This window comes from Hyperolius riggenbachi, chromosome 2 (genome assembly GCF_040937935.1).
Source record: "Hyperolius riggenbachi isolate aHypRig1 chromosome 2, aHypRig1.pri, whole genome shotgun sequence".
In the NCBI taxonomy this organism is placed as follows: Eukaryota; Metazoa; Chordata; class Amphibia; order Anura; family Hyperoliidae; genus Hyperolius; species Hyperolius riggenbachi.
The window spans coordinates 339,563,886-339,584,733 of NC_090647.1; the positions used below are offsets into that span (position 1 = coordinate 339,563,886).

General features: G+C 42.8%; 1 protein-coding gene across 1 annotated transcript in view; it reads left to right on the top strand.

Annotated features, from left to right (window-relative positions):
- Positions 1-967: 967 nt before the first annotated feature.
- The window catches only part of INAVA (innate immunity activator), a 48,527-nt gene continuing 28,646 nt past the window's right edge, over positions 968-20,848 (top strand). Inside the window, exons 1-3 of the mRNA XM_068269445.1 lie at positions 968-1,040; positions 12,509-12,571; positions 14,658-14,782. Coding sequence (XP_068125546.1) covers positions 12,520-12,571; positions 14,658-14,782 — 177 coding nt within the window. The 5' untranslated portion in view covers positions 968-1,040; positions 12,509-12,519. The remainder of the gene's footprint in view (positions 1,041-12,508; positions 12,572-14,657; positions 14,783-20,848) is intronic.

Genomic DNA, 20,848 nt, shown 5'->3' on the forward strand with positions numbered 1-20,848 from the left:
GCAGACCAAGACGTTGCATTAGGTGCCACGTTAAGGTCGCATAACGTGCACCTAACACAACGTATGGTGCTGCAAGAGAGGACGGTAGAGTGAGCCGCGTTAGGCGGCTCTATCCCTATAAGGTCTCCCAGAGTGGCGCTGATTGGCCGGCGGGACCACGTGATGCGGAGCGAGACACTCCACATCACGTGGTCCCGCCGGTAAATCAGCGGCCGCCAGTGCAGTGAATATTAAGTAGCCATGTGCGCGGCTACTGTAGCTGGCTCTCCCCGCCTCCTCTCCGCCCCCCACTGCGCATGTGCAAACAGTCTAACGCGGCTATAGCCGCTCTAACGCCGTAGCATGCTGCACTTTCCCAACAACGTGCAGCGTTACATGTAACGCAACCTGGGCTGTGTGAACAGCCCACTTGTGTTACATTGCTGTGCTTTGGGGGAGCGTTACAGGCGCACTAACGTGCGCCTGTAACGTCCCTGTGTGGAAGCAGCCTTAAAGGACACCTGAAGTGAGAGGGATATGGAGGCTGCCAATATTTATTTCCTCCTAAACAATACCAGTTACCTGGCTGTTCCGCTGACCCTGTCTCTAATACTTTTAGCCATAGATACAGAACAAGTAAGCAGATCAGATGTTTGACTCGATTTGCCGCATGCTTGTTTCAGGGGTGTGATCCACACACTACTGCAGCCAAAGAGATCAGCAGAAAGCTAGGAAACTAGTATTGTTTAAAAGGAAATAAATGTGGCAGCCTCCATATCCCTCTCACTCAGTTCAGGTGTACTTTAAAGTGAGGTAAAAAAGTACTACTAACACACAGTAAAAATTCACATGTTTTCATTATTGCCTCTTGCGTCTGCATTCCATAATTACGACATGCAGTGTTTATTTGTCGTCCAGCCCTGTGAGGCATGGATCCCTCCCTCTGTGTGCTCAGGTACAGACAGGTATCACAGCTGCCTCTCATACCACACCAAGCATTCTGCACATTACACTCAGCACATCCTGTACACAGTGCCAGCGGACTTTGTTCAGCTGTTCAGGTAATGAAAACGTTTACTGACTATATACTTTGTTTCTTATTTTCTGCTGCTCTTCTTAGTTTTAGGTTAAAATGGCTATTATTTATTTTGCATTACATATTTTTGGGATATTGAATAGTTTTGTCTCCATTAACATTTATATATTTTTTTCATTTTGCCCTTTTTTATTTAGCAGTTGAATTTTTGGGAATTTTGGGGTTATATGAAAGTTGGACTTCAGGGGGCTATAGGAAAGTGTACTTCAGTGGCATAGCTATAGAGACATTGACCCTAGTGTACATTTCACACTACTAACCCCCACATATGTATGATAATCCAATTATAAAGATGATCAAAAACCAGCTGCTGTGTGAGAGAGGTGTAAAGGTGGCCATACAGTTATATATTTGCAGCAGATTTGACCATCAGATAGATGTCTGTCAGATGCCTGTCAAGTCGAATCTTATAGGAATCTATCTGATGTGTGCCACACACTAGGAACAGATTTCCAATAGATTTCAGAATGAAATGTATTGAAAATCGTTTTAAATGCATTATTGGACCATTAAATCCAATGCAACTCTATGGGCCATCGATCTGATGCCAGCAGCAGATCGACCTAGCTTTTCCATCCTGTCAGATAGATCAAATCGATCGAAACCGGCCACAAATTGGTCAATAGATTTTATAGAATCGATTTCTGATAGATCCCATAGAATCGATTGATCAATGGCTGAAATCGACCAGTGTATGGGCCCCTTAAGGAGAGGAATAGATTATCACTATTCAAAGCACATACAGAGCTGATCATTCATCACCACGACAGCACCAATACAAAGCTAAAGTAGCGACTGGATGAGAGCCTCATTTGGGCCCCTCAGATTCAGGGGTCCTGGTGCGGTTGCAACGTCTATCTTCTATTGCTTTGCCACTAGTATACTTCACATTTCAAATGTACTATAAATGCCTGAACTGTAATGTTTTTAGATCAGTAGATTTTTCAGATTAATAGTCTTATTTATGGCTGTGTAATCAGGAGCACAAAAAGCTACAATAAAAATTGTGCTTTCTAGTACTGTTTTGCCATGTATCGTATGTAAATTTACTGCATATGCTATTAATACTATTTTTTAACTGGTGAGATTTTGCTTGTTTGAACTGAAAGGAATATGGAGGCTGCCATATTTATTTCCTTTTAAGGAGGAACTGTCGTGAAAGTCTTAAAATGTAAAACACATACAAATAAGAAGTACATTTCTTCCTGAGTAAAATGAGCCATAAATTACTTCTCTCCTATGTTGCTGTCACTTACAGTAAGTAGTAGAAATCTGACAGAAGCGACAGGTTTTGGACTAGTGCAATTCTCCATAGGGGATTCTAAGCATGACCTTTTTTCTTTATAAAGACATTCCCTGAAATAGAGTTATACAAAGATGCTGTCCAGCCTTCCTGACCGCTGCACACTTTTTGGCAGTTGGATGGAGCAACTGCCATTCACTAAGTGTTTTTTAAAATAAAGAAAACACTGAGAACCCCCCACAAGAAGATGGGCTAGTCCAAAATCTGTCGGTAATGCCAGATTTCTACTACTTACTGTAAGTGACAGCAACATTGGAGAAAAGTAATGTATGGGTCATTTTACTCTGGAAGAAATGTACTTCTTATTTGTATATGTTTACATGTAGTTTAAACTTTAATATTTTTGCGACACAGGTCCTTTAAACAATATCAGTTGCCTGGTGGTCCTGCTGATCTCTTTGACTGTAGTAATCTCTGCACACCTGAAACAAACATGCAGCTAATTGGCTCAGACTTGGGTCAGTGCACTTAATCTGCATGCTTGTTCAAGGTCTATGGCTAAAAGTATTAGGGCTCTTTCACATCAGAGCTTGCGTTGGAGAACGCTCAAAGCATAAGTTTTGTTGTATGCGTTTTAATGCGTTTTGATATGCGTTGCACTGCAGTGAGTGTGCGTTTTTAATCCGTTTTCAATGCGTTGCAGCACATAGAAAAACGCAGGTAATTTTTTTTTCTTTTAGTTTTCAACTTTCTACATTGTTCCTCTGTTGCATTCTGGGACTGATTGCCTGCGTTAACGGATTAAAAACGCGCATAGCGTTTTACATTGACTAACATTGTAACGCATAAAGCTAGCGTCGGCCGGAAAACTGCGCCTGGGTGCAGTGTAACGCAACGCACAAAAAGGCTGTGTTATATGTGAAAGCTAAAATGAAAGTCTATGGACTTTCATTTCACCTTGGGTAACGCAAACTTTACCCTTTGCGTTGAAACGCAGAAAATCTGCCCTAATGTGAAAGAGCCCTGAGAGAGGCAGAGAATCATCCAGGCAACTTGCACTGTTTGGGCTGGTGCACACCGAGCGGCTTTTTGGGCGTTTTCAGATCCGCTTGCGGCTGCGGATCTGCTTGGTCAATGTATCTCAATGGGGTGGTGCACACCAGAGCGGCAGGCGTTTTGCAGAAACGAAAAATGCCTGGGTGAGGCATTTTTTGGATTGCGGATGCGTTTCTGCCTCAATGTTAAGTATAGGAAAAACGCAAACCGCTCTGAAAAACGGCACTTCAGAGCGGTTTTGCAGGCGTTTTTGTTACAGAAGCTGTCCAGTAACAGCTTTACTGTAACAATATATGAAATCTACTATACTGAAAACCGCAGCAGCAATCCGCAAAACGCTAGCAAAACGCCTCATAAAAATAAAAAAAAGCGTTTAAAAATCTGCTAGCGTTTTGCGGATCTGCTAGCGGGTTTTGGTGTGCACCAGCCCTTTAAAAGGAAATATGTTAGCATCCATATCCCTCTCACTTCATATTCCCTTTGAGGCTGGTTTTATACCTATTTTTGCATTGCGATGGGAATGCAATGCTTCTGCCGCATCACACCGCAACGCAAAAAAGCACAAACATATGACCTGCAGCAGAGTTCGCCAACGGGGCCATATACATAGAACCTCCCCCAGCTCAGTGACGTACTCCCTGTTGGATAGGAAGTACAACAATGGGATTCCCGTCGTCCGTGCATGTGCGCTGCACTGCGCTCCCGTCGATTAAATTCCTGCATTGTCCATTGACTCCAATGACTCAGGGTCTATAGTTAAAAGTATTAGAGGCAGAGAATCAGTAGGACAGCCTCACAGGCCTAGTGCACACCAGAGCGGTTCTGCTGCGGTTTGCAATCCGCTTGCGGGTGCGGATCCGCTAGGGTAATGTATTTCAATGGGCTGGTGCACACCAGAGTGGGAGGCATTTTGCTGAAACGCATACTCCCGGGCTGCTGCATATTTTGGATTGCGGATGTGTTTCTGCCTCAATGTTAAGTATAGGAAAAACACAAACCGCTCTAAAAAACGGCACTTCAGAGCGGTTTGCCAGGCGTTTTTTGTTACAGTAGCTGTTCAGTAACAGCTTTACTGTAACAATATATGAAATCTACTACAACCAAAACCGCTTCCCAAAACCGCAAAATGCTAGCTGAAACGCTACAGAAAAAGAAGAAAAAGCGTTTCAAAATCTGCTAGCATTTTGCGGATCTGCTAGCGGTTTTTGGTGTGCACCAGGCCACAATGTGCATTGTTTACAGGGAAACAAATATGGCAGCAGCCTCCATATCCCGCTCATTACAGTTGTCATTGAATTAATTAAATTTCTATTTTTTCCTATATTTATTTCTACATTATTTAATCATTATTCACCCATTATAAATTCGGTACTTATCCGTTAGCCGGGCGCATCCGGCAGGTGGCGCTAATTACTATTCCTCCTCCAGGCCGACATGGATAGTAGGGAAAGATGTAACTCTGGTGGAGTTTTGTCGCCACCTAGAGGATGCGCCCGGCTAACGGATAAGTACCATAAATTCTTACCTCACCCCAATTTACATTTTTAAATTGATCAGAGATTAATCTATACTGGAGGCAAGGTGAATCACTAAGGGCTCTTTCACATCAGAGCTTGCGTTGGAGAACGCTCAAAGCATACGTTTTGTTGTATGCGTTTTAATGCATTTTGATATGCATTGCACTGCAGTGAGTGTGAGTTTTTAATCCGTTTTCAATGCGTTACAGCACATAGGAAAACGCAGGTAATTTTTTTTTTCTTTTAGTTTTCAACTTTCTACATTGTTCCTCTGTTGCATTCTGGGACTGATTGCCTGCGTTAACGGATTAAAAACGTGCATAGTGTGCGTTTTACATTGACTAACATTGTAACGCATAAAGCTAGCGTCGGCCGAAAAACTGCGCCTGGGTTCAGTGTAACGCAATGCACAAAAAGGCTGCGTTATATGTAAAAGCTAAAATGAAAGTCTGTGGACTTTCATTTCACCTTGGGTAACGCAAACTTTACCCGTTGCGTTGAAACGCAGAAAATCTGCCCTAATGTGAAAGAGCCCTAAGGAATGTTTTTTTTTCCCCCTCCTCTGTGAAATGAGCAGGGGCATCACATGATATATCAGAGAGATCTGGAGGAGAAAGCTGCAGGACATCATGGTTCTGCTTTCCTCATTCTTTATGGGCACTCAGTGGTCAAACCTATGTCCCCCTTGTTGTATGACTGTTAATTAGCTGATGTCAGATAACTGTGAAAAATAATACCAGCCATTTACTCTAGCCTGACTAGCATTGATGGAGGCTGAATACATTCAATGACCAAAAAGAAAGGTGTGGGTTTTAGGGCCCATGACAAATCATTCAGGGCTCGTTTCCACTATTGCGGTGCGGAATCGCTTGGATTCCACCGCTGATGAAATCGCACGCGGATGCGATTCCCCATGTGTTTTTTGCCGCGAATTCGCATAGGTGAGGGTATATGCGATTTTAACCATGTCACTGCCTGTGTGAATTTACATTGGTACCTATGCAAATTCGCATGCGAATTCACGGCAAAAAACGCATGGGGAAACCGTATGCGATTTCCCTATTAAATACATTGCATGCGATTCGCATGCATTCCACTCGCAGGCGAATTCTGCGGCTCTTTTTTGCGTTTTTTCACCGCTGAAAAAAACGCACCTCAACAACGCTACAGTGGAAACAGGCCCATCCACTTGCATTACATGTGCGAATCCGCATGCGTTAGACGCATGCGGATTCGCGATAGTGGAAACGAGCCCTCAAAAGCTATAAAACCTAGCTTTTAATTATAAACTTTAAGGCTGGTTTCACACCAGGACGTTGCGTTTTAGGGGACGTTATGGTTGCATAACGTGCCCCTAACGCAACGCCTGGTGCTCCCTGCTTTGGACGTCAGAGTGAGCCGCGTTGTGCAGCTCACTCTGGCGTCCGTGATGCCGTGATGCGCACTCTTGGACGCATGCGGCATCACGTGGTCCCACCGGCCAATCGCCGCACAGAGCGGCCGCTCCAGGAAGTAAACACTGCACGTCACCGAGTGCACTGAATATTAATTAGCCATGTGCCTGGCCGCTCTCCGCTCCTCCCCAACGTTACTGAGCATGTGCAAACAGTCTAACGCGGCTCTGCCGCTTACAAAGTACTGCATGCAGTACGTTATATTATGGCGCAGCGTTACACTGTAACGCAACGTGGGCACTGTGAACAGCCCATTGATTTTTCATTGCTGTGCGGTGGGGTGCGTTACAGGCTGCTCTAACGTGCGGCTGTAACGTCCCACTGTGAAACCAGCCTAAATGGTATACAGATTTGAAAAACATTGTAAAAGTCCATGGGCCATATGCAATTACCGTGTTCTCCTGAGTTTTCTCCTAGGTAATAATTTTTCACCTTCTCTTTAAAATAACTTCAGCATTTTGCAATTAAAAAAAGTACCAAAAGTAGTAGAAAAATAACTATCAAAATTATTTTGTGCATTTTCTTGCTTGCTGGTGGTTTAAAATGCATTTTTGACAAGATGTGAAGGTTTTACCAAATAGAAAAAGTGAATTGCATATGGGCCCATGTATCACATGATATTGTCAAGAATAGCCATTCTTGACAATCTCACTGATAGTATGCTGCAGATTTCTGTACAACCAATCGTTTTTATTGAATTGCAAGCCATTTTGGACCCCATGCCATGTTTTGTGATTTTTTCCTAAGGCCTCTTTCACAGTAGGACGTTGCGTTGCAGTGCGACGTTAAGGTCGCACAATGCGGCCCTAACGCAACGGAAGTAGACTTTAACTTGGACGTTTTCTTTATGCGTCTCTTCGTGTGCCGTTTTTGTCGCACGGTGATGGAACGAAAAGGGCGCATACGTTACATCATGTACAACACACATAACGCAGCAGATTCATTGCTAAACGCACAGCATGCAGCACTTTCTAATAACGTTACACACAAACGCAACCTGTGCTCTGTGAATGTCGCACAGACTTAGTATTGCTGTGCGTTAATCTGCGTTGAACCATTTTCTAACGTGTGACTTTAACGTCCCACTGTGAAAGAGGCCTGAATGTATTGCAACATGTAATGTTTTCCCCTTAATATTATTATTTAAATAAAGAATAATAATTATAGTTAATGACTTTTGTGTAACATTCTTGTTATTATTATTGAATAGTGTGTTGCGTATTACAGTACACATTTGTATACACAGTCATACAGGATTTATGTGAGACGGTGAGTCTGCATTGAGTCACAGACGTCTACTAGCACAGGGAAGTGGACATACCTTATCAGTGCAATCACTTTCGGCCGAAAGTCAATATTGCTTAACTCAACACAGTTATCAATATCATTTCAAATGAAATCATTTAAAATGCTCTTAATTGCAAACCAAGTTCTAGGTAATAAAGGAAATGTGGTGACTTCACAGGATGCAGTATATATGCATTATTAGGTGGATGTTATTCAGTCTGTCAACATTACAGTTTTGACTTCTTACAGCAATAGGAAGGAGGAGTTTTGTCAATAACAATGTTAAACAATCACGATGACACTGTATAAAGCAACATAAATTTGCCTCTCTTAAAGCAAACCTGAACTGAAAATTAAAAGTAAATAAAAAACATATACACGTCATACTTACCTCCCGCATAGTCTACTCATCAATCTTTTTCGACTCTCCTGCGTCCTGTTTGCCCACTGTGATCGATGGAATTCTCAGTCCTCTATGTTAAAAATGGCTATGACCCCGTAACAGCTTCCGAGTCAGCACACTGTTAAACTGTAATATTGTCTACATGAGCCATAGAGAAACATGGACATTGCCTTGCACATCAGTTGTTCCTTTAGTTATAACTGACAGCAACTGATATATAACTGACAGCAACTGATATAATTCAGTTTTGACAAAAACTTGTCAGAAATGGAAGGAATCATTGTAAGAAAAAAATGATGAGCTTCTGAGAGGAACTGATGGCGAGGTAAGTATGTAAGATTTATTTGCAGGTACATTATGGCCTCAATTCACTAAGCTTTATCAAACACCTTATCAAACGTTTGATAATTTACCTCATGGGTAAAAACTAATTTTGAATTCACTAAGGTGTTACAGTTTTATTGAACGTTTTATCAATAAAACATTTGATAAATATTTAACACCTTAGTGAATCCAAAATTAGATTTTTTGCATGAGGTAAATTATCAAACGTTTGATAAGGTGTTTGATAAAGCTTAGTGAATTGAGGCCTATGTGTTTATTTTAAATAATTTTACTCAATTCAGGTTTCCCTTTTAGGAAACATTATTGCTACTTGTTTTTTGTGGTATTTATAAGATGGTAAAAAACAAAATACATTTAAAAAAAACAACGTGCAGCATTATAATGTTTTTCAAGTTAAAGGGTAAATGTGGTGACCTAAAAAAAAATTTTGAACTCACCCGGTGGCACTTCTTCCAGCCCCTAGAAGTCTCTGTGTCCCAAGGTGCAGCCTTGCAGTCACCCACCCTTCAGCTGTTCCCTCCGTAATGGCCGGCGACCTGGTCACGCTCCTGCGCAAAATGCTCCCATCCATGGTAGAGCGATTGTGCACGCACCCGCACATGCGCAGAAGAAGGTGAGTCAAACTTTTTTTTTAGGTTGCTTAAGTAACAGGAAAAGTCACTTTGAGCAATGAAAAAATGGGAAAAGTGAAGAAAAACAGTATTTAGCGGAAAGTATTGAGTGATGATTTGTGTTATGTTCATTTTGCTACTGGCCTGTTTTACATTTATTTTTTTGCGTTGCGGTGGGGATGCGATGCTCCACATGACCCTGCAGCAGAGTGTACTGACAGGGTCCTATGCATAGCACCAACCCCCCCCCCCCCCCCCCCCCCTGCTCAGTGATGTACTCCCTGCTGGGCAGGGAGTATGTCACTGGGACTCCTGTCTGTCCGCGTATGCGTGCACTGCGCTCCTATTGATGAATTACCTGCGTCACCTATTGACTCCAATGACTTCTGCCGACGTTGCCTCGCCATGTAAGTCATACGGTAATGCACTGCAGACTTTGCGACAGCTCAGTGGCAATTCAGTAACTTCCGACGCACCGTGACACGGTAAGTGTGATAGGCCCCATTGACTTGCATTGCAGTTGCATTACCTTGGAGTAAAGCAACGTAACGCAAGGCACACTTGCAATGCAAGTGTAAAAGGGGCCTCAAAGAAAAATAAATAAACATATAAAATGGTGTACAATTTATGGTTCTATGGCTTGCCGGACACAGTAATCACATGCAATAACTGCTTGGTACAAAAGTATTTTATTGTGAATATTGAGTTTTATTGAGAAATACAAGTTAAGACAGTTTAATAGATTAGAATTGTTACAAAAGTTCTTTCTAATGGAATCCATTAAAAAAATGAGGCCTCCTTTATCAGTGTGTGATGTTTTTAATGATGGAAAATTTATTGGGAAAGGAAATCATCGCCAACAGGAAGGTAGATGAAGAATAAGGTCTTGTTGACACTGGGTGATTTTTCAGCGCTTTGCTGATCGCTGGCCCTCAAACAGGCTGGGTCATTAACTGGAGCAGATCGCAGGTAGTTAGTCAGGTGAACTCTCATCAGTGGCGACACAGGTGCAGTAAAAATAACTTCCCATTCTAGATCTACATTTAGGCTAAGTTCACAGTGCAGGTGGTGGTGCGACGTAACAGAGTCATTTTAACCCACAGAATCGCACTGCAAATACCACACAGCAGCAAGCAGTGAGCAGTTACCAGATAGCAGCAAGCAGTTGTGAGAGTACAAGAGTCTTTTCACTGTCTATCAACTGCTTGTGGAAAAGGGCCCTGAGTCTATTGTTGTTCAGAGGGCATCTGGTGAGATGCAATTCCTCTGACTACAGTAGCCTAACACAATGCAAGCAGTGCATTTCCGCATAATGCGCACTTTAACAGTGGCATTGAAGTATGCTTTTATTATAGTGTGATGCAACACAGCTCCCACTTAGCCTTACCCACCCACACTTTTGGGCGACAATCTTAAGTGAGTAGCTGGATTATTAACAAGCAATACTACTGTCCTTCAACTTAGAAAGTCTCTACAGCAGGATGCCTCTCACTTCACCAGTCCTAGATGATGGGTCGAATCAATCATTTCGAGAAGTCCAGTCTGATTTCCGATTGTTTTTCTGATTGATTTTGTGCATAAGTGATTGGAAAAATTGATGAGAAAAATGATCGGAAATCAGATCGGACCTGTCGTAAATCATTGTTTTGACCCCTTGATCTGATAGGAAATTGCATGGTGTGTACCAGGCATAGCACACTGCCTGTTGGTGCAATAGAAGAATAATAGTTCTGGCTTTTAGTATGTTGTAATCATTATGCTGGGAATACACAATGGATAGATGACTCGATAGATAATTTCCAACAGGTCCAATCTGATTTTGATCATTTTTGTAATCGATGGAAAATCGATCAGAAAAAACAATTGTAAAATCGATCAGCCAGTAAATCTGCTGAAAAAACTCATTGTATATTCCCAGCATTATATGTAAGCTGCAGTCCCTGATGTTTGCTCAGGTTTAAAGGGGTTCTTTCGCGAAAAAAGTAGGCAGTCCATCTTTTTAAGGGGAATTCTCAGGGCTTTCTTTGTTTTCAACAGCATTTCCTGAACAGCAGTTTAACTGCCAACATAGTAAGATACCAGCCAGCCTCACTACTCACTTGCACACTATTTTGTCAGTTAGACTTTGCAACTGCTGTTCAGGAAATGCTGTTGAAAACAAAGAAAACCCTGAGAATCCCCCTTAAAAAGATAGACTAGCCCAAAACCTGTCATCTGTCACATTTTTTAACTGCCTACTTTTTTTTTACGAAAGAACCCCTTTAACTGAGGAGTTTGTAATCTATTGCAAACCATTTTCTTCCTGTCAACAACCAACTGAATGCACTGAACAGTAAAGATGACTGATAAGAAGGGAATGGGGAGCAGTTGTTTAATGATTACCACTATTCAAAGTATGTATATATAATTAAATATTATAATACAGTAAATACATACAATATATCTGCTTTGAAAATATTTTCGGCAATTAAATATACATATTTCTATTTTTAACATGATTATTTAAAATATGTGTTAATCATCTACTTTACTTTTACATTTATTGTGTATTTTTTAATTAATTTTTTTTTACTTTATACAGTATCATTTGCCAAAAAATGGGTCTTATTGCTTGTTATAGGCGCTATCTATCCAACAAACAATAATAATGGCTTGCTGCACCACCAATAGTGTTACATTACACCAAAAACTTACTTACAAAAGAAGGTTCAGAGTGCGCTGCCCAAATGTCCATACAATACTTATCACCCTTAAGAAAAAATCAGTCCTCTTTAGAGGACTTACCTTTAGATCATGTATGATAGTTTTCTTCTTCTCTTTGTTAAATCTGGTTTTCCTCAAAATCAAACAAAAACAACATCTTAGTGCTGACTGTTGTAGCAATGGTAGAAGGGGTCCACTCCCCAGTGTAACCACCAGCAGGGTTGTTGATAGGATCCTAAGAGATCCGAGGCACTTTTGGGCACACCAGCCGAAAAAATGGATGTGCCTATGCACCAGAATGTGGGTGTGGCCATGGATGGGGCCAAATTTACATGAACTTAACAGCAGTCTAAGTAGGCCTGCCCAGCAAAATGTTGGATGAAGCTCTCCTCTCCATGAATACAAAAATAATCACAACACAATGCAATGATATTCCTGTTGGGCTTTACACGTCCAGTGCAATGTGATGGGTTCCAACAAAGTAACGCATAGCATGCTGTGCTTTAAGCAGATAACGTGTGCATTTACAGCGGCAGTGAGACATACTTTCATTGTACTGTATGCCTCGCTGTTTGGTCGCACCATAGTGGTAACACAAGGTGTGATATTTCATCTACATTGCATTGCAACACAACTGAGGCCTCTTGCACCCTACATGCATTTACGATTTTTTTATATGTCCGATTTTGGATTCCGATTAAAAATCTTAGCAGCAAGCAGTATGGTTTTTAATGTGGGTGTATATCTATCGATCTTTATACATTTTTGTATATAAAACAAATATTTAGGGTTATCTGATTTTCTCTCTTACTAGGAGCCTTCATCATGGGAATTCAAGAAGATTCAAGTGATGGAGAAATGAACTATAGTATACCAGGTAACAAAACAGTTGGAAGTTAAGTAAAGCATTGTAGTTGCCCTTGACCTGACTTATATGACAGCTGCTCTGGAAATATGTTTAGACCCGTGGAGAGGTCAGGTGTATGCATGCACAGAACTGGTGATCAGACAACATATATATAATATATCCATAATTATTTCCCACCGATCTGGCAGCCAGGGGTATGTGAAGCTTCTTATACCCTGAGATCTTTGTCTTCTGTACTGGAAAATGGCAGAACTACCATTAGGTCCATACATGATTGGTCAGAGACAACTTTTTCTAATTTTGGTTTTGTACTTTACCACAAAGACATTTAAGTGAACCAAATCAGATGCAGTTGTTGTGCAGACTTGCAGCTTTAATTCAGTGGGATGGACAAAACTATTGCATAAAAATGTGAGGCAACTAAAGCATTTTTTAACACAATCCCTTTATTTCAGAGGCACAAAAGTAATTGGACCCGTTGACTCAAATCTATTTTATGGGCAGATGTGTGCAAATCTGTTGTTATGTCATTATCAATTAAGCAGATAAAAGGCCTGGAGTTGATTTGACGTGTGGTGCTTGCATGTGGAAGATTTTGCTGTGAACAGACAACATGCGGTCAAAGAAGCTCTCCATGCAGGTGAAAAAAAAATATCCTTAAACTGCAAATCTGAGAAAATCCTACAATATTATGAGTAGCAAAATCTACAGTTTGGTACATCCTGAGAAAGAAAACAAGTGCTGGTGAACTCAAAAAGACCCGGACGTCCACGAAAGACAACAGTGGTAGATGGTCACAGAATAATTTCCATGGTGAAGAGAAACCGATCCATAACAGCCAACCAAATGAACAACATTCTCCAGATGGTAGGCGTATCAATATCCAAGTCTACCATAAAGAGGAGATTGCATGAAAGTAAATACAGGGGTGCACTGCAAGGTGCAAGCCACTCATATACTTCAAGAATAGAAAGACTAGACTGGACTTTGCTAAAGAACATCTGAAAAAGCCAGTACTGTTCTGGGCAAGAATGATGGCAATAGCAAAGTATGGAGAAGGCGTGGAACAGTTTATTATTCAAAGCCTACCACATAATCTGTAAAACACGTAGGTAGCAGTGTGATAGCTTGGGCGTGCATGGCTGCCAGTGGCAATGGGACATAGTGTTTATTGGTGATGTGACATAAGACAGAAGCAGCCAAATAAATTCTGAGGTGTTCAGAAACATACTGCCTGTTAAAATCCAGCTAAATGCAGTCAAATTGATTGGGTGGCATTTCAGGATACAGATGGAAAATGATTCAAAACATACAGCCAAAGCAACCCAGGATTTTATTAAAGCATAGAAGTGGAAAATTGAATGGCCAAGTCAGTCACCTGATCTTAACCCAAATGAGCCTGTATTTCACTTGTTAAAGATTAAACTTCGGACAGAAAGGCCCACAAACAAACAGCAACTGAAAGCCGCTACAGTAAAGGCCTGGCAAAGCATTAAAAAGAAGAAAGCCCAGCATCTGGTGATTTCCATGTGTTCAAGACTTCAGGCTGTCTTTACCAGCAAAGGGTTTTCAACCAAGTATTAGAAATGAATATTGCATTTCTAGTTATGTAATTTGTCCAATTACTTTTGAGCCCCTGAAATGAAGGGATTGTGTTAAAAATGCTTTAGTTGCCTCACATTCTCGTTTCTGATGATCCCATGCTTTACTTCACAGCTACATAAACAAAAGAGAGGGAGCACCGTTTCCAAAAAAACTTCACAGCTACACAGGTTGCTTGTATATCCCTTGTTGTTTGTATTTTTCTTTCATCGTAAGTTGTTAAAGCATCTTGTGTTGTTTTTTTTAATTCCCCATTTCCCCATACAACAGAGTTTTGTAAGGAACCACCAACTTCCTCTTGTAGCACAGACAGTATAGTAATAATGTAATTGCTGTCACCATATTTACAGTCACTTGATTTCCTTTGCATTTTGTGGTACAGCATGGTTACTATTGCTTAATTTTCCTTCTTACTTTCTCCAAATCTGCTTCATAAGTGATTCTGTAGTTCAGGATGTTTTTTTATGAATGTTTCCCTGTCTCTTTGCTGTAGATACAGATTCCCTTCCACCTTCATGCAAGGAACTGACACAAGCAATGCGCATCCAGCAAAGCTCTCTGGAAAAGAAAATGCAGAGTTGTTTGGAGGAGCTGCGTCGTCTGTGTCTCCGTGAGGCTGTAAGTCACTCACCAAATATCAAGCCTGGATTTATTTCTTGAAATGCATATACCCATATTTTCTGTCATATAAGATGTAAGATGCTCCACTCCCACCCCACCCCCCTCCCTCCCCACACCACCTTAGTAATTAGCAATTTAGCAGCAGTTTCTTAACTAATCCAACGGCTCCAGGTGATCACAGACCTGTCTACTATCTTGTTCTGCTCCTCTAGTTATGGCTTCTGCTGATTGCATCATCAGCAGAAGCATCACTAGGGAGAGCCGTGAGAGAGGAGATAGGTCTGCGATCACTGGGAGTCTCTGGATTAGTTAAGAAACTGCTGCTAACCTGCTAATTACTAAAGTTTGGGGGGAGCAGAGACACAAGGAGGAGAGCACACACACAAGGGGGATGCAGAGAGGGATCGAGCACTCACTGCACTACTATTATAGGGGGGGAGCGAACACATGCGGGCAAGGAGCGGACCACACAGGGGGAGCGGGGACACTCACAGGGGAGCAGATGGCACGCAAGGCACAATTCAGAGAGTCCCCAACGAGGCAGTGGGTTGGCAGTTTGTATTGGCACGCGCTCGTATTTCGGAGATTCCCTGCATTGGTTGTATAAGACGCAGGGACTTTTTCTCCCCATTTTTGCATCTTATATGGCGGCAAATATGGTATATAATAGATACAGCAGGTAGTAAAGAAAACACATTCTCCCAAAGGGAGTACTAATGTTCTAGAGAAATCTGTCTGAAGCGTCTTCAGCAGACACTAATCCCTAAAGCCTCTTTCGGGCGGATGGCTGAACTGCACATTTGTCAAACACTTGAGATTCCTGTCTGCCAGCTACCGAGTGCTTTTTCTCTGCAATTTCATGCAGCTGAATGGCAGCATTTGTAACCCCACTCTTGTCAGGATTTGACACGCAGTGCAGTTACCCAGCAGCAAAAGAAACGCATTAATGGCCTCAATTCACTAAGCTTTATCAAACACTTTACCGAACGTTTGATAATTTACTTCATGGGTCAAATCTAATTTTGAATTCACTGAGGTGTTATAGATTTATCGATAAAACATTCAATAAATCTGTAACACCTTAGTGAATTCAAAATTAGATTTTACCCATGAGATAAATTATCAAACGTTCAGTAAAGTGTTTGATAAAGCTTAGTGAATTGAGGCCATTATGTCACTTCTGAGCATGGCTGCAGCTGTGTTTAAATCAGTGCCTGGCCGATTCCTGAGAGCAGCTGACTGGTGGCAAATTGCTACATTCCACCTCCCACGTGAAAGAGGCCTAACACTTCTGGAGTCAGCTATAAAAATTCTGAAAATCACTTCCTTTATCGGTGACCACCTTTTTTACTGTACCAACGTTTTTAATATTGATTGAAAAAAATGCAACATACAAGGCATTTTGTCCCTGTCAAAGCTCAGCAGTTTGAAACCTTTGTGAAGATAGTGCTTTTGGAAACAAACCAAAGATCTTCTCAGATCTAGAACAGCCTTTCTCAACCTTTTTATCCTGGAGGAACCCTGCAAATAAATTTTGGATCTCAAGGAACCCCTGCAAACAAATGTTGAGGAACCCATGCATTTTTTTTTTTGCAAGAGGCACGGTCTTTAAAAGTAGGTTAGACTGTTTATTTCACTACCCCCTATTACACTGCTACTCATTACACTGTCTCCTTATCCTAGTGCTTTCTACTAATGCGCTCATTTTTATTCTGACCCCCAATTTAGTGCTTCTTTTTACAGTACCCCCTATTATAATGTTCTCTATTATAGTTCCCCTCCCCCCCCCCCCCTCGATGGGGAAAAATGCCAAGGAACCCCTGCAGAGTACTCAGGGAACCCTGGTTGAGAAAGCCTGGGCTAGAAGGTTTGCACACCGCACTACTGGCCAACCAAGCCAACATGAATGAAGATACTATTTAAGTTTTAATATAAACTCTTTAGCTAGGCCTATGTCCTGGTGGATTTTTATGTTTTGGCTGTTAAAGAAATGACAAGCTCTATATTTTAAACAAAGGACAACAAAAATGAAAACAACATTGGGACTAAATTTGGCACAACTGTGTCTGAACTAAAATGAGGCGAATTCGACCAACATTACTAGGCTGGTGCTTCTGTCTCCTTGGGCAGCCCTACTCTGACATGAGAGCGATCTGCAGAGGAAATTATGGGAATCTTTACTTATCTTTCACCCACAATCAGAACTTGGTCTGTGGCAGTAGACAACACCTCTGCGTTTGATGTACATTAGGGATTCTCCACACTATCATAGCATTAATGACTGCTTTGTACAAGTACCCACATTGCTGGTAACACCATCTCAAAGTGTCCCTTGATTGATGCAGATATATATTTGTTTGGAGTAGCTCTATATAGGTAGAGAACAGCATTCTCGTAGCACTTTTAGCCGGGTGCTCCACCCAGCTAATTCTGGTGACCGCTTGGCTGTCAAAGCTCTCCTATTGACAGCACATGCAGAGGAGGTGGGGCCATCCAGCAAAGCAGCGAACACCAATAAAGAGGGGCGGGACACACCCACAGCCCTCCAGTCCTGCGAGCCAGCAGCATAGGAGAGCGTGAATTTGCTGCCTGAAATTCTTGATTCAGGTTTTCATCATGGTAATTCAGGCAGCAAACTCGAGGGGGCAGCAGCGCTGTATACTGGAACAGCAGACGATCTTTCTCACGCTCGCCCCCCGCCGCTGACTCCCAGGACTGGAGAGCTACAAGCGGGTGTCCCGCCACCCTTCCCCAGCATTCACTGCACTCCTGACTGGCTCCACCTGCTCACCAAATGCTGCAAGATGCTGGATCTTCTCCCTTTATACTCCTCTATCATTGATGGGGGATCTGGGGCCAGTAAGGGTACTGGGGTTTTCCTGGGATTAATACTTCAGCCATTCCACAGTTTGAAGTGTCTCTGGGATAGTAAGATGACCTGAGGAGGCTTCTCTTGCACTCCATCAAGTTTCAGCCGTAGAAGCAGGGATAGGGAGGAGGGGGCCCTTTGACTTACTGCCTTGAAGGAGACAACACAGTGTATGCTTGCTGCAGTTCCCAATTACTCATCAGGGCGGAACTGGTCCATGGAAGCCACAGCAACACCTGGTAACCCTTCGGACTAGTTCAGGACAACTAAATATCTCCTGCCAGTACAAAACCAGGAAAGAGAATGCACACATCATCAGAGGGTCCCCACTACCCCCTTGGCTGAAGAGCTTACACTCCATCTGCTCCTGCAGGAATGCCCAGGCACCCCCTTGGGGAAGAGCTGCACTGTAATTAGGGAGAGACCTGGGAGCCTGTCAGCCAGCTCTGGGAAATTGCCCAGTTTTCCCCTATGGAAGTGTCGGCCCCGTATTTCCCTGTCCCGCCCCTCCTGGCTAATTTTTCTTTCACTTTGTTTTATTGCAAAGAAAAGATTCCAAGTATTACAGGCATAATATGGGCATTACATAGAATCTGGTCTAAATACAGTATTTGAGGCTACATATATTTATACATATAAAGAAGTTGTATGTCATATAAAAAGGATTCGGTAGGTCTGTTGTACACAATGATGTTAACTTACACAGGCTATCATAACTGGGGTGTGTGATGATACTAGAAACTGGCGATAGTAACATTGGGAGGTCAAGAAGTACTAGGTCCTGGAGTTGGATTTAGGTCCACAGAGATAGGGGTCCAATATTGCCATTCAGTGTGGTATTTCAGGGTGGAGTGGTGTAAAGTATGAAATAGGTAATCCATAAGGCGTATTTCCTCTATTCTATTGGCTACCATGGTGAGAGGAACCGCAGTTTGCTTCCATTGGCGGGCAATGGCCCGGTGACCACCTTTTTTGTATAATTAATTTACAAAAATGTTCTATAAAATACATATTGAAAACCTTGCTTGAACTGGGACTTTAATAAGGTCACATACCTAGTCATATGATTATTGGAAGTGCATCTATCTCTCTAACTGTGCTGTGTGCAGATGGACAATTCGTATCTGAAAGCCTGCACATGCGCAGAGAGGACCCACTGGCTTCCTGTTCCAGGGTCACAGCGCAACTTTATGTGGCCGATCCTATGTAATGGATACCGGCCACCCCGGGAGCAAGAGCAATTAGATAAGGGGCTGGTAAGTGTATACTCTTAGACCTCTTTCCCACCAAGACGTTGCGTGTTAGGGGACATTAAGGTCGCTGTTATAATTCGCATGGAGTTTGTGCGCTGCACCTGGAGCAAACAGAAACCAACGCACAAACCCGCAACCAGGCAGAGATGTCACTGTTTAGGAAAAGACTGCCAAACCAGGAGTAAATGAATAATAAGGATTTATTATTAAATGAAAATAAAGAAATACTGTGCATTCACCTCATGCACAGAAACAATCAGTATCAACTTGCAGGCAATGTATTCTACACACACATACAACACACTGCATCAAATAATACTGGCAGATATATACAATAAGCATACAAGGTATGAAAATCAGGGTTTATACAAGGACCTCTCTGCATAAGCGAGCTATGCAGAGTAGATCCAGTGTATAGAATTGTGTGCACACAGACCCTGGATCCAGAATAGTAATACAACATAAACCTAGGAATATATATACAAAATACAGATTACAATCGAGGAGGAGACACACGGATAGTCGGCAAGCAGAGGTCATACACAGGAGAGCAAACAGTACAGTAATCGCTAGGCAAAGAATAGTCGGAATACAAAGCACAAGGTCAAAACACGGGAGATCAATACAGCAGGGAATCAAGGAACAAGGTAACCAGGAACAGGGAACTCCGGACAGGATGGCTAGGATCAGGAACAAAGAGCTAGCAAGTTCAGAGTGTTCAGGTGTGGCTTAAATACCATGCGATAGTCCAGGCCTCCTCCCTGTCTGTGGAGAGATATCCAGAGAGTCCACCCTCTGCTGGTGGGCAGAGGAAAGTTCAGGCTGTATATTCATAGAGGCTGGTGACATCTGCTGGTAAAGCAGAGGTAGTACATGCAGGGATCTACCAGCAGATGCAGATTGTAACATTACCCCCCCCTCAAGGAGCAGCCTCCGGATGCTCCATTTAGACTTATGCCCACCTGGGTCCCAGAAAATACTGGCAAAGAGGCAGGCCATAAATCGGTCAGCAAATGAGGCCACAACCCGGGTATTACCAGGCTGACTGGACAAAAGGACCCAGAGGCAATAGGACATGTTGCAAGTCCCTCTGAAGACCTTTGGGTGAAACAAAAAAATGAAGGACACCAGGAAGAGCCATAGATTGGACATCCACAGGAGCAGGGCATCTGAGGTCATCAAATAAAACAGAAAACTGGATGCCATCAGGAAGGGATGCATAATGGCCATAAACAGGAGGAGGATACCACCAGGAGAGGCACCAGACAGGAACTCATCAGGAGAGGTACCAGACAGGATCTCATCAGGAGAGGCACCAGCAGGAGCAGCAGATGGGAGGGCATCGGCAGAAGCAGCAGACGGGAGGGCATCGGCAGCAACTGCGGACTTGGAGGCAACAGGAGCAGGAACTGCAGACTTGGAGGCAACAGGAGCAGGAACTGCAGACTTGGAGGCAACAGGAGCAGGAACTGCAGACTTGGAGGCAACAGGAGCAGGAACTGCAGACTTGGAGGCAACAGGAGCAGGAACTGCAGACTTGGAGGCAACAGGAGCAGGAACTGCAGACTTGGAGGCAACAGGAGCAGGAACTGCAGACTTGGAGGCAACAGGAGCAGGAACTGCAGACTTGGAGGCAACAGGAGCAGGAACTGCAGACTTGGAGGCAACAGGAGCAGGAACTGCAGACTTGGAGGCAACAGGAGCAGGAACTGCAGACTTGGAGGCAACAGGAGCAGGAACTGCAGACTTGGAGGCAACAGGAGCAGGAACTGCAGACTTGGAGGCAACAGGAGCAGGAACAGCAGACTTGGAGGCAACAGGAGCAGGAACAGCAGACTGTGGGTTATCAGGAGCAGGAACAGCAGACTGTGGGTTATCAGGAGCAGGAACAGCAGACTGTGGGTTATCAGGAGCAGGAACAGCAGACTGTGGGTTATCAGG